At 36.4% G+C, this 18,206-nt stretch overlaps 1 protein-coding gene across 7 annotated transcripts in view; it reads left to right on the forward strand.

The window, feature by feature from the left end:
• TNPO1 (transportin 1) overlaps positions 1–18,206 on the forward strand; it is a 114,532-nt gene that overhangs the window by 26,220 nt on the left and 70,106 nt on the right. For 4 of the 7 annotated variants that reach the window (XR_009188595.2, XR_011645967.1, XM_071208558.1 and 1 more), the window contains 4 exons: positions 5,297–5,410; positions 8,139–8,214; positions 12,460–12,609; positions 17,418–17,524. Coding sequence is in view for 3 of the 7 variants with exons in the window: in XM_058310045.2 (XP_058166028.1) it covers positions 5,297–5,410; positions 8,139–8,214; positions 12,460–12,609; positions 17,418–17,524 (447 nt within the window). In the remaining 4 variants the exon portion in view is untranslated. Of the gene's footprint in view, positions 1–5,010; positions 5,202–5,296; positions 5,411–8,138; positions 8,215–12,459; positions 12,610–17,417; positions 17,525–18,206 lie in introns of those variants that run through there. The other 3 variants (XM_058310052.2, XR_011645979.1, XR_009188611.2) reach the window with 3 other exon arrangements.

Below are 18,206 nucleotides of genomic sequence, written 5' to 3' on the forward strand. Positions count from 1 at the left end.
CCTTGTACATTCTCTACCATTGTCATTCTCCATTGAGGGGTGTCCCAGTGATTGTGATGTGATATTGGCATTTGGTGGGGGATAGGGAGTAGGGTTGGGGTCTTAGATGTTCACCACGAAGAACTGTCTGTCCTAAGCCCTACATGACTTTTGAACATCCCACTAGACAGTAACATAGGTGGAAAATCTGTTTATAATTGTCAGAGCCAAGTACCTAATTCAATTTTACATATAAACACAGAACTTTTTTGCAAGGTTTTAATATATGTTGAATTTTCGAGGAATAAAACGAATGTGTTATTGAAAGAAGACTGTAGCTTGTTTTGTTTGGAACTCTACGAAGAGTTGCTCACCATTTTGGGAAATTATGTCACTAATGGCAGCATTTATCACATTCATAGTGATTCAACATATAGGTGGAAACCTCTGACTTTAATTTCATTGAAATTAGAAGGGGGGGTGTGTCTCTGAACCAGAAAGGGTTCATTATATTCCTGGCAGAATATAGTGACTTTCCTTTCTCTTCCTATTGCACTTTATTCATATACCACTGTGATACAGCACATCTGTCTCACTACATGAGAACGTAATGGGGGCAAGGATTGTGTTTTACTTACCTTTATATCTCCAGTGCTCACTAAGCACATAGTTGTTGCTTAACTTAATGTTTATTCAATTGACTTAATAGCAACAATAGTATTTATTCAACAGTATTTATTGAATCAGACTCTAAAGGCAAGGAGAACAAAAAAGAAAGGGTCCCTGCTCTACAGGAACACATGATCCCTATTGCTAAAACATACCTGCAAATAATTATAGTACAATATTACAGTTTCTAGAAAGGATATAGGTATAAACTATAGTGTGGTCCATAATAAAAAAAAAACACTTAAGTGTGTGGGAAGGCCCTGGAATAATGTCACAGAAGAGAAATAGTATCCAGCATCTGTCATTGTTCCAAAGGGAAATACGTGGAAATTGTGTGAATGAGCATAGCTCTGGAAAGTAAGAAGTTTGCCAGACAATCACATTTAAAGAGGGCATTCCAAAGAGGAAATTCACATTCAAAGGCTAAGTTATGAGAGATGGTGGTACTATTGCTGGAGCATAAAGTTGGAGGTTGAGCTGGAGGAGATAAAGCTGGCCCTGAAAGTGATGGGCTAGATCATGAAGAACCTTCTTCCATGAAAAAAAGGTCGATTTTATCTTGCAGGCAGTGGAAAACCATTGACATGTAATAATTAAAAATACTATTTTTCTGCTCATATTGTGTGCCTAAAATCTATTACAGATTTTGTATATTCTGATTTTATAGTTTGGAAACTGAGGCTCAGAGAGATTAATTTCCCCAAGTTTTCACAGTTACTAAGTAGAAGAACTAGGATTCAAACTTTGGTCTGCTGAGTCCAGAGCTCCTGTGTACTGTTTGTTTGTTGTTGTTGTTTTTCAAATACATAGTCATTTAAATACTTATGGAAAATTATAGGGATATGAAAAGAACTTTTTAAATTCTTTTAGGTTTCATCGTTTGAGAGTTTGAAGATATTGAAAGTATTTTACTTTTAAAGCCTTGTAAGTCTAATGATGTATAGAAAAGGATCATGAAAGATTTTTGTTATGTAAGCAAAAACAATTGTGTTTCAGACTGGTATATGATATTTTGAATTTGTTATTTCTCTCTCTAAAAAGAAACCAGGAAGAAGAGATTCTTGTGAAAATGATAAACCATCCCAGGTGCTTTTAAGTGATTTCTCTTAGTGCAGGAACTTGTAAATAATCAACCAGTGCCTTAATGAAGATCTGTGGGAAGGGTAGCTGTGTATCTTTCTTTTACTCTTTTTCTGCTGGCAGATGGCTGAAGTTAGCTAGAGAAGATCAAGGATTACCAGAGAGTAAGTTATGTGGCCAAGGCTTGAATCCATAGTGCAATGGCAGTCTTCATTCTTACCCCTCTTGGAAAGGAGAGGGAGAAGGAAGAAGTGACAGTTGAGGCTGAAGTGGTACATTTTGTAGAGTGTTGCTTGTCAAGTTATGGAAATTCTCCAGCAGGGAAGAAGCTAGATATTTTTACTTTTTCCAGCCAGTCTGATTTCCTTATCTTACACCATTTTGAATATCGCAATATCACATTTGTCCCATAAATTTAAGTTCCCGAACAGTCTGGGACTCGTGGTTAAGTTTTAGTAGTATTCTGAAGGCTCAAAATGATGTTACAATGACTTATTTCTTGCAGCCTACTTTTTATTCTCCTGCCATCTTCTATCTAGATGGTTCTTCAAATAACTGTCATTTGGTCTATCAACTTGCCCTTTTTGTCGCCATTGAATACCATGGACCAATCAGCTATGATTTGTGTACTCTAAAGGAAAAAAAATTACTTTTTTGAAACATTTAAGATCTGAGTCTTCTAACATCCCAAAAGAATACCTCAATTAGTTAGATTTGATTAAAAATTGATGTTAATCCTGATATTCTATTTGATCAATGTAGATGTACTTACTATTCAAATAAATTATTTTCTACCTCATATATAATTCTGGTGTGCTTGGTTGGCTTGAAGTACTTGATTAACCCTACAAGTCTCTCTGGCTACCCTGGAATAAGATTCTTCCTAATTTTAATGACTACTAAAATGTGATATAGAATTAGATGTGGCATGAGATCTCTTATCAAGCAATTATCAAATATTTCTGAGAGCCTGTTCCTCTTTGACTGTCAGAAGTTCTGCTTGAGTAAGACGTAAGGAAGCAGTTTATCTCAGTTCTACCTATTCCATCATCAGAGGCCGATCAAATTTAATGTTCTTTATACTAAGCTGTTTGAAAAGAAAAACAAACTGTAATTATTTGAGTTTGTGGTATAAAGAAGGACGCATGCCACTAGCCCAATATTGTTATGTTGCAGCCTCAGGATGGATGTGATGGTGAAGGTGCCTTTTGGACTGGCTCCTGTTGGCCCCTGGCTTTAGTTTCTCGTTCAAGGGGGCAGTTAGGAAATTAAGTAGGCTGTCAGAGTTGTCACCTCAACAGGTGGGATATGTACTGTAGCAGCTCTGACTCATTACCAAGGCTGACCTTTAAAGTTCCCCACTCCGACTAGTATCTCGGGAAGTTTAATTTTCAGTGATTGGAATCACAGAAATTTTTAAAATTCCATGTCGATGGAGATGCTGGAAATATTCATATTGTTGCTAAATGTAAATTGCAGAACTGTTTTGAAAAATAATCTGTAATAACTATTAAAATGTGTAAATACATATCATTGGTTTAATAATTCCACTGGGTTGCCACTGCTATACAGGGACACATTGGTACAAGAATGTTTTTTGCTGAACACATTCATAGTGGCAAAAAAAAAAAAGGCAACCTGAAAGCCCATCAGGGGGAATAGTTGAACAAATTATGCTCTATACATGCAAAAGACCAATTGAGTTAAAAACTGACTTAAAAATAACTATTTTGACCTGGAATGATGGCTGTGCTATTATGTATTTTTTCTTCTAAATTGTAGTTAATGTAAAGTCTTTGAAGGAAAAAGAAGAAAAGAGAGGGAAGGGGAGGGAGAAAACCTATAGCATTAGAAATTAGAATAGGGATTACCTGTGGGAGGGGTGATGACTGGGAGTGGGCACAAGAGACTTTTGGATACTGGCAATGATCTGTATCTTGATCCAAGCATTACACAGGTGTAACATGGTTGGTTGGTATAAGAAGTGTACTAGGTGGGCACATTTAGGAAGTGGGCACATTTAGTGAAGTGGTGAGCAAGGCCAGATTGCAAGATAATAAGCAGAAAATAGAGGTGAAGGAGGTGGTGGGGAGGAGGGATAGCCATAAAAAATTTTTTTGCCACCTAAAGAGGTGCAGTTAAGGTCAGGTAATTTTTTTTACCCCTGCTAGGGAGGACTTGTACTCATTTCAGTTGCCAAACCATCATGTGATAGTAGAGCTATATTTTTAAAAAGCCTCCCTATCAAACTTGGTTTGGTTTTTACACATAATTCATGTTTGATACTTCTCGTTTTTAAGCTTTTCTTTTTTCCTTCCTTTGAGGTACCGACCAGCCAGGGATTGAACCCAGTACCTCCTATATAGGAAGCTAGTGCTCAACTACTGAGCCACATTGGCTTCCCTAAGTTGGTTTTTTTTGTTTGTTTTTGGTTTTTTTTTCCAGGAGATACAGGAAACCGAACCCAGGACCTCCCACCTCCTGTGTGGGAGGCAGGAGCTCAACCGTTTGAGTCACATCTGCTTCCCATAAGCATTTAGTTTCAATGAAACTTTGTCTTCCATGTATTAGTTTCAATTGGCTGTAGCAGATGCAAAACATAATAAGAAATCTATATTCTCATCCCAATCATCACTAATTATTAATTTACTGAAATCTTTTTGTGCCTTAGTTGCCAAATGGGGGGCAAATAATACCTCACCAAGTTATAGTGAGAATCAAATGAGAAAATGTATGTGAAAATTTTAATAAAATTAAATACTACCCATGTAAAATTACGTTATTCTTCAGCCCAAAGTCCATAGTTACCGGGCATACATGGGGATGCAGTTATTTCATGATGTAATTTATTTCACTTAATATGAGTTAAAAAGTTGAAGTTTATGGAAGAATGCAATTTTTTTCAGTCAAGTTATGCAAATATTGCAGTTAATATTTTTCGAAGTGTGGGTTGTAATTGTAATACACCATTAATATCTTAGACTAAATATTAATGTTTACCGCTTTATATCAAATTGAAATGTAAGTTTTTTATTCCCACTCAGTATTGTTGAGCCGTCAGGGTTTTCTCTATTTCATTCTTGCTTCATTATTTCAACATGTTTACTTAAAATTACTAATAACCAAACCAGATCTCTTCAGGTGTTTCGCAGCGTTTTTGATAAGGATTTGACTTTTAATTAGCCCTGAAGTCAGTAGTAAGTAGTCGTCTGGACAGAGCTGGGTTGGGTTGGAGAAAAACTGCCTGGCACTAGGACCCAGGGGGCTCCCATGAGCGGATCTTAGGGCCAGATTGCAAATTCGCGGTGACTCAGTCTGGTCGGCTCCCTGCGCTCGGCGGCCGCGGCGGCAGCAGCAGACTTTGGCGGCCGAGCTGCTGGGGGCAGTTTCGCCGGCTTTCGCCGTTCGAGACTTCCTTCGGGTCACCCCAGGCAGATCCGAGGCGTCTGAAGAGAACAAGGGTCGTTCTGGTGGTAAGAAGGGGGTTGCTCGGCGCGGAAAGCCCATGGGCCTGTGCACGGGGAGTAACATTTGCTCCGTCTCTTCCTGTGTCTGGCTTTATTTGCAGCAAACCAAGATGGAGTATGAGTGGAAACCTGACGAGCAAGGGCTTCAGCAAATCCTGCAGCTGCTGAAAGAGTCCCAGTCCCCAGACACCACCATCCAGAGAACCGTGCAACAAGTATCCTTTCCGAGGCCTCGCCGCCGCCCGCGCAGCTCGCCCCGCGCGGTGAGCCCGCTGCCGGCGGCCGGGTGGCTCCCGCCGCCCCTCCCCCCTCCGGCGCCCCGGCTCCCTCCCTCCCTCCTTCCTCTCTCCTTCCCAGCCTCCTTCCCTCCCGGCCGCCGGGAGAGGCCCGCCCGCCGCCGCCGGCCCGCGCCCGCGCACGCGGCCCTCGTGCCCGGCCGGGGGCGCCGCCGGCTTCCGGCCCGCGGGAGGCGGGGGCAGCCGTCCGCGATCGCGACATGTGCGCGGCCCGGGCCGCCACGTCCCGCCCGCCGCAGACCTGCCGGAGGGTGTGGCCCCGGGGTCCGCGCGGGCTCCCGGCGCCCCGGGCCCACACAATGCGCTGGCGGGTTGGGGGCGTCGGGCCGTGCGGAAGGCCGGGTGGGGGGCGCCGTGTGCGCCTCGCTGCCCTCGGTGGAGCCAATAATGGGGTAGAGCCGGCGCGGGGTTTGAAGAGCCGCGGTGTTGAGCCCGAGGTTTGTTTTTTTTGTTATTTTTCCTTTTTTTTTTTTTTTTTTTTCCTTTTTCTTTTCCCAGCCCCTTGCCCTAAAAGGGCTGAAGGCTTTAAGGTGGCAGGAAGAGGTCCCTGGTACCCCAGAGCTGCTCATGTTAACACCTGATACAAGTTCCTTGGCTTCCGAGTGAAATTTTTTCTTAAACTATTGCTTCAAGACTGCTCAGTTATCTACATCTTTACTGAGTTTGCTCGTGTAGCCAGCGGCCCTGTTGCTATGGTTTGAAGACAAAAGGTTAATAAGAAAAGGAAAAGCTTCTTTTATGTATACTTTCTGCAGCGCTCTAAACTGTAGGCCAAAGGAAAGGTCGTTTTTGATCCTGTAAGAAACAAATTCACACACCTGATCGTAAATGCTCACCTATTTACCTCTGTTAATTTAAACCCAAAGAAGTTAATTCTTGAAAAATTATTTTTGCAGAAAAGCTGCTTGATTTTTATTAATAAGCAGCAAAATTATTTTATTTTGTAAGAAATTTGGTATGGTGAAAGTGTTATTCCGGCTCATTTAAATTTAAAACACTATAAAGGTGAAGTTACGTACAATGATATGAGAAGCTCAGAAAAATAAGTTTCTAAGAAATACTCCGTCACTGTAACTTAAAACCTTCAGTAGTTGAGTAAATAGGTGCTCATCTTGTTTAATACTGCCCCATTTTAAAATGGAATAATGATTTAGTTCTGCTTGGAATTTTGTTATTTAAAGCCATTTCGTTTGAAGAGTGCCTACTACTGAGGAAAGAATAGTTTTCTTTCTGAGCTTGTATCTGAAATCTGTGACTAAGTCTTTGAGTGCTCATAACCAACAGCTCTAGGAATGATAAAGTTGATATTTAATCATTTGTAGGTATTATATGAAAAGGTTATTAGTTCCTTACATTAGCCAATCCAGAATCATATTGTTAATTTCTTCTGCAACACTATCATAGTTTCTTCTTTCAGTATATATTAAGTACCTTTTATATGCCTGGTAATGTGCTTGGACTAGCAGTTAAATTTATACCTGGAGCATAGCATGCCCTCTGAATAATGAACAGATTAAATTTCTGTTAATGATAAAGGAATATTTAATTAAAAATATACAATGCTTTATCATTTCAAAGTACCTAATGACCTTGTTCTTTGGTGTCTCCTTAGGAAAAAATTAAATTTAATTATTGTTTTTGTATTGGTTTGAGCACTTTTTAAAATAAAATAGTAGGGGTAAATAGCTCTTTTAGTAACTGCTGAGCTTAGCTGTTCACTAAAGGAAAAAACTTGTCTAGGTTTGTCTTAGAGAAAATAGTTAGATCTTGGGATATTACTAGAGTATGTGTTTGTTAATTTGTTTACATTTGACCCCTAAATATTGAGTATTCAGATAGTCAGTAAATACCTAATGCATGTATGTGGAGTTTATGCCATGGATTTCCTCAGAAATTTATAAGGCTCTTTGAATAAAAATATTTGAATCTTTATATGTTATAAAGGACAACTGGCAATTATACTGGTAGTCAAGAATCAAGCCATGAAGAAAGATATAATGAGCATTATGGCACTGTTGCCTGCCAACAGCAATGACATACCTACAAATTTTTGTTACTGGAAATGTTATATCTTGTGGAGAAACAATTGTACTGCTGTTGGAGTACAATAATCTCATAATGCTGACTTTATATAATAAGATTGGATATGTGGACTTGTGCCTAAAAAGGCATTTTATCTTAAGTTTTTGAACTCTGAAGAACAAATGAGTCTAAAAGCTCTTTTAGCCATTTTGTAAAGTTCCACTTTTCTTTGAAGTACTTTCTTTGAAATACTTTAAAATTTTGTCATTTTAAAGTTAAAATCATAAAAGATTCTTTTTAAAAATTTTTTCTACATTGAACATGCTGAAGCTAGAACTTGCAAAAAATATTGACTATGCTGAAGCTGAAACTTACGTTGTAGTGAATATAATTGATATAATCAGATAAAAGTAATTTTAATGTTACAGTCATAAGACATCTAAGAGGTTTAACAAGCACTGGAGTGTTCTTGGAATAGTGAATTGATAGATTTAATGAGATAGTTTATTCTTAGTAAAGTACAAGGCTAAAAATATCACAAAAGGATTCTTGATTTTAGTATGAAAATGCTTAATTTCTTCCTTAGTTTACCCTGGGGAGTTTCCTTAACTACTGTTTGTTCTAGAAACTGGAACAACTCAATCAATATCCAGATTTTAACAACTACTTGATTTTTGTTCTTACGAAATTAAAATCTGAAGGTAAGTAGTGTTTGGGTTGGTGAATATTTAAAAGAACCTTTAAAACCTATTAAAATATACTGAGGGTAGTGGATGTAGCTCAGGCAGTTGAGCACCTGCTTTACACATGGGAGGTCCTGGGTTGCATTCCAGTTGCCTCAGAAAAAACAGGCAAAAAAAAAAGAAATTGAAAAAAAATTTATGTACACACGCACTGGGAATTATTCATTTCAATGAATTTCATTTTGTAGTAACCACACAGGTAGAGACTTAAGAGTTACTACTACCATGAGCATGTGGATGTATGTTTAATAAGCATTCAGTTGTTAATTGGGTGTTAATGTGCTAAATAAATTCCCTCATTCTTAGTAAATGAAAAGTGCTGCAAAGTATACTTTGGTGTTTTATTTCAATCCTTTGTACATAAATATTGCAAAGATTAATATTTTTAATACACTAGTGTGGGATTTAAAATTTGAATATATAGGAATGATAAATTTGGTTTTGGTTTGAGTGTCATTTTCATAATACCAAAACTATAGTGTATGTTCATTGAAGAAAAATTTGGAAGTGCATACAAGCAAAAAGTTAGATCACTTAAAATCCCATCCCCCAAAGGTATTGTTAATCTCTTCAATTATATTTGTCACTCATGCAATTTTAAATTTATTTAACAAAAAAATGGGATCATTCTGTTGATGAGCTTTTGCTAACTTTCTAAAAACTTAAATAGTATAATAAACATGAAGAAATTTTCATTTAAATATTCTGTAACAATTTTAAATTTGAATTACTTCTATGTGTTTAAAGCCTGAATACTAGCCTGATTTTTTAAATGACATACCATTTGATTCTAATACATGTAATGTGCCCCACTAGACTTCATTCCTTTCACAAATATTGAACACCTCATCTTTGCCAGGTAATTTGCAAGCTCTGAAGACATATAAGTGAACCAGTCGAATAAGAAGCTCTGCCCTCCTGGAGCTGCCGTTGCAGTTAGGGGTGTTCTTCATAGTGTTCTTACTGTTGAGTATTCCCTTCCCGAAAACATTGTCAAACATGGAAGGCTCTCAGATACTTACTGAGCAACTTTTCTGACCTCTAAAATGAAAGTGTACTATATACTATTCAGTGATTTGTGTTTAGCAGCCATAGTGCAATTAATAAAGACATTTCACTTGGAGTTTTTTAGACTCTACTTTGACACTTAAGTAATTTAACCTCTCTCTCTTCTTTCAGCTGTAAAATACTTGGGTTAGACTACCAGACCATCTATAAGGTTTCACCTTCCAGCTCCAGTGGGCTAGTTAGTCTTAATGTGTAGTAAAATCTCACTAATCTTGTCTTTATTCAGATTTTGACAATCCATATACAGTATAGTGATTCATTTTAAATTGTCTTCAGATTTCTAGTTAATTTGGGGGATTTGTGATTGAGGAACATAATAGAAAATTTAAAATCTAGGTATTAAGCAACTAGGAATTCCTGCAGCGTATTTTTGAGTTTGACAATTCCATAGCTAGTTTGATGAATATATTTGTATGTTATTAATATAGAAATTTTATTTTTCTACACATGGTTGATAGTAATCAATGCTATTTAGTAAATGAATTTTCTAATCTGATTGTTTACTTGAAAATTTTATTTTTCCTAAGCGATCTGCTCTCTGTCATGTTGCCACCCTAAATTCCAAATTACAAGATTGTTACAATACTACATTTTAAAGAAGGTTTTCTTGGAATATAAGGATATTTAAAACATACTTTTTAAAAAAACCTTATAATGCAAATAATGATAAAAGAGATTGGTTTAAAAATCTAAGCATTGTGGCCATCCATAATATAAATAACATTTTGCAGTGAAAATCCTCTTTTAGTATTCTTATCACCATTCTTTTTAATGAATTTTTAAACACTAGACTGTGAAACATAATTTTGGATCTGGAAGAAACCTCAGAGGTAAACTAGTCTAAACAAGCAGGTTGAGACCCAATGAAGTTAAGGGTTTTTTTGTGTGTGTGTTTTTTTTTTTTAAGGAATAATTGTTGAATTTTTAAAGTGGATTTTCAATGGAGGTTATATATTTTATTTTAAATTGTTTCATCTCACATTGTGGCTTATTAGAAGTCTTCCTCTTGCAACCTTTTTTTTTTGAAAACAGTATAGTATGTGTGTTGTAAACAAATGCATGTGGCATTTAAAATAAAATTACATGGCTGTGAATTAAGAGCTATTTTAAATAAGACCCCCCAAAAGCTTATTGCTCTAGTAAGTTAAGTATCTGGCTATTCATTTATTTCATGGCAGCTTTAAAGAGAATTAAGAGGAGGAAGCACTGAAATAGATTATAATTGAAACTAGAATTAAGTTTTTAAATGGTGTCATAAAAGCTCTTAGGCTCTGATGCAGGGATTCTTAACCAGGGGTCAGAGCTTGAATTGAAATTCAAAAAAAAAATTATTGTGGGGACGTGTTGGTGCAGGTGTATTTATTAAATAATACAAAAAATAATGTGGACGTAAAGGCTCCGTGATTTTTCACCTGACTGGCAAAAGGGTCTGTGGGGCAAAAAAGGTTAAGAACTCCTGCTCTAATGGCTGTGGTTGCCTGAATACTTTTTTGGGTTTTTTTAAATAAATATTTTTAATTGGAGAAGTTGTGAGCTTACAAAACAAGTCATGGGTAATGTACAGAATTCCTGTACATCACCCCTTCACCAACACCTTACATTGTTGTGGAACAATTATTACAGATTATAAAAAACAGGCTGTTGCCACTAAATGTAGTCCATAGCTTAATTTACACTGGTATACTTTTTCCATGCACCCCTATTACTAACACTATGTATTAGTAGTGTACATTCGTTATGGTTTATGAGAACATTCATATTTGTACTGTTAACTACAGTTGGTCCACCACCACCGTGGTTCACTGTTACATAGTCCCATGCCTTGTATAGTTTCTTAATAAGGCATGAAAAACAGTTGTGCTATATAATAGCGTATTCTATTCAAGACATCTGTTATTCATGGCTTATAGCCTTTTGTGGTGGGTAGTGCTGTAGACAGTGTAAACTATGGAGCTAGCTTCCCAAAGTTGGTATTTTGGCTTCCCACTTAGAAACTTCGTGTGATTCTGAGGAAGTCCTTGGTTTCATTTGTGTACTGGCGACAATACCTGTCTCATGAGGTTGTAAGAGTTAAATGCAGTGCTACTTTGAAATCACTTAGCAGTATTTAGAACATAGTATCTAGAGGATGTTAATTATTGCTACTGTTGTGTGGTGATGCCAGTTGGTAAACCATCAATTATAAGTAATAGTCTATTAATAATAAAATATTTCTAATTTGTTGCATCATCTCTAGGTTAAACCTTTTTCCCCCCATTTAAAATATTATTGAAGTATAAGTACAGTAAAAGTTTTAGATTTTAAAAACATACATGATAGCAGTATCTTAGGCTCCCATACATTATCCTACCATCAGTACCTTTCATTGGTGTGAAACATTTGAAATAAATCATGAAAAGAGCATTTCAAAGTATTACTCCTAGTTATAGTCCATATGTTACATTTGGTACATTTCCCCCCAACCCACCCTATTAATTTTTTTGTTCATAAACCATAAAATTTAAAGTGTACAAGAAATAGCATTTGGTATAATCATAGTTATGTATTCATGGTTAAACCTTTTGTTTTGTCCCCAGTAAATTTAATTTTTAACATGGTTTTGAAAAGTTTTTAATTTTTACTTTTTTTTTTTTTTTTAAGCTCAGAGTCAAGTGAAAAATGTAATAAAAATTAAGGGTAATTCTATTTGTTATATGAAGGTAATCCTATATATTCTCTGTTCATGTAATTTTTAATGATACTTTCAGATCCATGATCTGATATCTATATTAGGTTCCAGTAAATCTTGAGTACAGTAGCCACATCTAAATGAAACTAACTCAAACTGAATCATTGGTTATCAACCAAGGGTAATTTTGCTCCCCAGCACTGTCTGGCAACATTTTTGATTGTCATGACTATAGAGGAGCTACCAGGATCTAGTGGGCCAGTGATCTAGACAAATGTGTCAAAGGTGCCAAGGTTGAGAAACTAAAGTGAATCAGAGCTAATCTTTTGATAATCCTTTTATTCCTGGTTAAAGTAAAATTAAATTATTTTAATGCTGCAGTCAGTTTTTAAATATGATTTTTTAAAAAGTTACTGTTCTTGGTACATTTTAAAACAACTATTTTAAAACTTAATTCTCTATTACAGATGAACCCACAAGATCATTGAGTGGTCTCATCTTGAAGAATAATGTAAAAGCACATTTTCAAAATTTTCCAAATGGTGTAACAGACTTTATTAAAAGTGAATGTTTGAATAATATTGGTGACTCCTCTCCTCTCATTAGAGCCACTGTAGGTAAGTTACATTGTAATAATTTTGCTTGCCTTCGTGATTGGCTTGGATTTAGATGTGACAGATCCTTTCCATAGGAATTTTTGTTACCTATTTCATGTTGAATTGTGATGGGGAAAATATTTCATTGCTACTTACACTTTTGAAATAATGTTATGGTTACAGTAATAGCCTTCTTATCCAATGAGATCAGGGTCATTGATGGTTGTTTAATTGAGGTTGGGTTAAACGGGGGGATATCATTAAGAGATGTGTACCTTGAATACTTTATTAATTTAGGGGTATAGCCTTTTCCTTTTATGTGGAAAGGAAAATTTTATAAAGCAACCTAGGTTTGGAATTCTAGATTTTTTACTATTTTCTCCTTCGTTTTTAATAGTTGTCTTGTGTATACCTTTATCAGCAACTTTTTAAGTCTTTTCAGAGCATTCAATTTGTCTGTTTTCAGGGAGAGCATAACTTTTTCTTCTAATCAGTTTATGTAGTATTGTAAAATATATAACTGTAACAACTGATAATAAATAGATTTGGGAGCAAACACAACTATTTTGGTAAACAGCAGACATCAACTGCAGGAAGCCAACATAGGCAGAACCATAAAGGAGCTTACTAGTAGGCAACATTCAGTATGCCATGGGCTTTTTTTTTTTTTTTTTTTTTTTTAAGATTTTATTTATTTATTTCTCTCCCCTCCCCCTGCCCCAGTTGTCTGTTCTCTGTGTGTTTGCTGCATCTTCTTTGTCCGCTTCTGTTGTTGTCAGCAGCACGGGAATCTGTGTCTCTCTTTGTTGAGTCATCTTGTTGTATCAGCTCTCCATGTGCGCAGCGCCATTCCGGGCAGGCTGCACTTTCTTTCAGGCTGGGCGGCTCTCCTTACAGGGTGCACTCCTTGGGCGTGGGGCTCCCCTACGCGGGAAAACCCCTGCTTGGCAGGGCACTCCTTGCGCACATCAGCACTGCGCATGGGTCAGCTCCACACGGGTCAAGGAGGCCCAGGGTTTGAACCGTGGACCTCCCATGTGGTAGATGGACGCCCTAACCACTGGGCCAAGTCCGCCGCCTGCCATGGGCTTAATACAGCTAAATTAAGCTGGAAAGTTTCTGTTAATCTGGCAGATTAGTTAAAGTAGAAGTCAGTTTAGAACCTTGATAGTCACACCCTTCCATTAAGAGTTCCTTAGTTTTGTAGTTTTTTGTTTCACTGTGGGTTTAACTTTTATTGGCCAAGAAAGTGCGTAATTATCTTTCACTTATAAGACAGAGACTCAGTGACTTCCTTCCAAACATTGTTACATTAAACATTACTGTTATTAACAATGATTTTAAATGAAATGGGTTGGGGGCATTTGTAGTTTGAGAAAAGGGACTTCTAGATTTTTAAGACCTTTTGATCCAAACCACATACTTTGTGTCTTAAGTTTGGAGGGTTACAAATTGAAAGGTATTGGGGAGAGAAGAATTGGTTTTATCTCCCAGTGAGTGCTAAATTGCTTCTACGTTCCATAAACGTTTTTGAACGTGTTTGTAAGCACCTTTTATCTTGGGAATTATTTAAGCCCTTCTAGCTTAACATCTTACTTTAAAATTGGAAATAAGATACATTCGGTTATTTTAAGTATTCTGATTGTGAGAGGTTACTGCAGTTATGAGTATAGAAACCAATCAAATGGAATTTTTATTTTACTCTACTTCACTAAAAAAATAATTGAAGGAACTTCAAAAGTACCTGTAGTCTATTTCAAATATTGATGTGATGTCTGGGATTTGATCCAAAAACAGTTGGGGTTTTGAGTTGTGACATGGGTAGAAGTATAGCTGAAGCAAGATCGGCCATGTATAGATGAATATTGTCAAGGCTGAATAACAGATACATTTATTTCGTTGCATTTCTTTTATGTATGTTTGAAACTTTCCATTTAAAGAAACCTGCAAATATAAATAGAAAAAATGAAGCTATCAGTGTGAAAAATAAAACATCCCTGCCCCTCTTGACTTTCTGGTTGGATTTGTTGTTTTTTTTTTCTTTATGCAGACCTAGTGTAGATGGTGCAAAGTAGAACGGTGACGTACAGAAGTTCCTAGAGGGGAGAAATTATTTGGGAATCACATCATTAAGATACTAAAAGCATTTGATAATATGTTTGTCTCATGTAAAGAATCATGATCCTCTTGATTTTTAATAAAGGTAAATTTTTTGCTTTAGGAAAACCAGTGAGCTTATTTAGAAACATTGGTGCTTTCCCATCAAGTGAATCTGTAAGGAAGATTGCTTTTTTTTTTTTCTTAATCAAGTTGGTTGATCTTCGTTCATATTATAAAAAGGTTTTAAAAAATTTTTTTAGGAATATATTTTAAAAGCAAAATAATTATTTAGGCATCTCTAAAAATTGGAAACTGATTCTTCATCACTCATTAACTTAGTAAAAAATTCTTGATAGCTGTCCAGTAGCATGAGGATACTCTTATTAGTTTAAATAGATCTCTGTTCCTATAGAACCTTAGCACAATTGACATTTTGACCTGAGACCTCTTTGTTCTTGGGCTGTTCTGTGCATTGTAGGATGTTAATCAGCATCCCTGGCCTCTGTCCACTACATGCCAGTGGTAGCCACAGTCCATTTTGTGACAGCCAGATAGTAGATAGTGCTAAATGTCCTGTGGTGGTCAAAATCACGTGTGTTGAGAATCACTGCCCTAAATGAGCTCCTTAAGGAAAAGGACCGTGCATTATCACTTGCTTTTTATTTCTTAGCATCTAATACAGTGCTTAATATAGTATTTAATAAATATTTTAATGAATCAGTAAAGGATAAATTACTGATTTTAAAATTGGACTCACTGGTTATTTTAAAAATCCAACATTACAGAAATGTATGTATCATGAAAGGCAAACAGTTTGAGTATTCATACAGATTTTTTTCTTTTTCTTTTAAAGATTTTTATTTATTTCTCTCCCCTTCCCCCCCCCCCCCACCCCGCCCCCAGTTGTCTTCTCTCTGTGCCCATTCGCTGCATGTTCTTTTGTGACCGCTTCTATCCTTATTAGAAGAACCGGGAATCTGTGTTTCTTTTTGTTGCGTCAGCTCTCTGTGTGTGTGTGTGGTGCCATTCTTGGGCAGGCTGCACTTTCTTTCATGCTGGGTGGCTCTCCTTATAGGGCGCACTCCTTGCGTGTGGGGCTCCCCTATGCAGGGGACACCCCTGCGTGGCACAGCACTCCTTGCGTGCATCAGCTCTGTACATGGGCAGCTCCACACGGGTCAAGGAGGCCCTGGGTTTGAACCGCGGACCTCCTATGTGGTAGGCAGACTCCCTGTCCACTGGGCCAAGTCCACTTCCCAGATCTTTTTCTTATATACATAGATAATATAATTTTTTAAGCATGTTCAGTCACTGTACTTTCAGCATTTTGTGTTTTTAATTTTTAACTGTTATATTTATTGGGAATGTTGTCAGGTACTGGATGACCACATTTTAAGGACTGTATGGCAATCCATTGACTATAGAATTGTTTCCCTTTAAAAAAAAATAGATTTGTAAAAATAGTGAACCTTCTTTGTGTGTGATTTATACCCTTGTGAAAATACTTCCACAAATATTTGTAGAAGTAACATTTTAATTTAGACATTTTAGATTTTAATAGAATATTGCCAAATGTACCAGTTTTCACTCCCATATTTGTTATAAATTGAGTTATCTATTGTATACCACTTATTGCAACTTTGTTAGGGATTGGAAGATTTTTGGGGACTGGATGAAATTGTGGGACGAGATAAATTTTGGATTTGTCTGTCGACGTTCTGTAATGCTTTCCTAGCAAAAGCAGTGAATGTCAATGGATTGTGGTGCCAAGTTGTAGATTGTGTTTAATTTTTATTAATTATTGCTTGTTCGTAATATTAAAGCATGTTTGGTTTCTTACAGGCAGATCCAGATCTCAGTCTTTTTCCCTCAATTCTTTTATATTTTAACTTAAGGAAAGAATAATTGGCAAGAAGGAGCAGGTCTACTATTAGACTTGCTGCTTTTGAAGACTATTTTATTGTAAGGGTTGTAATTTTAAAATGCAATGATACATTGACTCTTAACCATGTAATTTAATTTTTTTAGTGGAGAGTATATATTTACCAACAGATTTATTATTCTTTGTATTTTTTAGCTCTTAACTATTGGCTGCAACCTTTTCAAAAATAAAGATGGAAAATTTATATATATACATAGGGGAATTTGGTGTTCAATAATAATTGTTGAGTACTTACTATATGGTAGCCATTTTGTGTGCATATCTGTAAGGCAGAAAAATATTAATACATTTTTGCATTACATTTTTGTGTTTTTGCATAATCCATTAACTATCACAATCAAGCTGCACACACAGTTGAAATAATCCAGTTAGTCAATATGATCAGTCAGCATGTTCCACTCAGCCTGCAAGATCACCTTGCTGGCAGTATATCCATGATATCCTGTAAGTGTGAAGTGTTGTAGAAGTATGTTGTCTGTCTACATGATAGAGAATGTTGCAAACAGAGTGAACATGTAGGATTGTTCCCATTTAAGAGATTGAATATTTAAGAGATTGAAGTGTGGGGAAACAATTAGAAATAGATCTGGTTCATCCTGTGGTTTTCTCACAATGTGGTATGGTAATTATGGAGGTCATTTAGAGTGTCATTTACCGTGGTTTGGAAATGTTGGGTTGATTTGGGACATTTAAAAGAATGTGTGTATGTAGTTGCACATACTTGCTCAGATGGCAATATCTAACATAATGCTATTGGATTTCCTAAAGATGTGTGTTTCCTTTAAAGGTATTTTGATTACAACCATAGCCTCCAAAGGAGAATTACAGAATTGGCCTGACCTCTTGCCAAAACTCTGTAGCCTATTGGATTCTGAAGATTATAACACTTGTGAGGTAAGGCTGTTTGCTTCATATATAATTGTTCTTTTCTATTTCTCTTACCATATTGTGCATTAGCAACCTTTTGGGAGAAAATATTTCCTTAAAACTTAAAAGCCTGAAGTTACCTTTGTGTTTTATATTTGTAATATTTTATTAGTTTTTATAGTTGGGACTGTCAAATTATAAAACCATTTTACTGTATTTCTTCTGAGGAAATATTTGTTATCTTTTTGTGTTCTTAAACTATGCTTGGATATGTATGTGTGTATGCTGGTGCTTTTTTAGCTTCTCCAAATTGTGCCTCTTACTGTATGATATGTCTACACTATATTTAGTTGTCTAGGTTTATAACATCAACCATGATCTCTTTATTATTTGCTTCTGATCTTATCAGTTGCAACCTTTCCATTTAGGGAGATGAGAGAGAATCTGGATTTCTTCTATAAATTCTCACTGAGTACTTTAAGTATCTCTTTCATTAGCAGACTTCTAATTTGGGTAGAAATCTGTTTTAAGATGAAAACATTTTTGGTGATTTTCTCTCAAAGGCTGTGGTTACTTTCTCCCTCAAAAAAAAAGAAAGCTGGATTTGGATGTGGACTGGAAGAAGGGGCAGGCACAGGAATCAACTAAAAAAAAAAAGGGTTAGGTGGTCGTATGACTTGGAGGTTGTCACCTAAGCTGACTTGGGATT

Source organism: Dasypus novemcinctus, chromosome 2 (genome assembly GCF_030445035.2).
Source record: "Dasypus novemcinctus isolate mDasNov1 chromosome 2, mDasNov1.1.hap2, whole genome shotgun sequence".
NCBI lineage: Eukaryota > Metazoa > Chordata > Mammalia > Cingulata > Dasypodidae > Dasypus > Dasypus novemcinctus.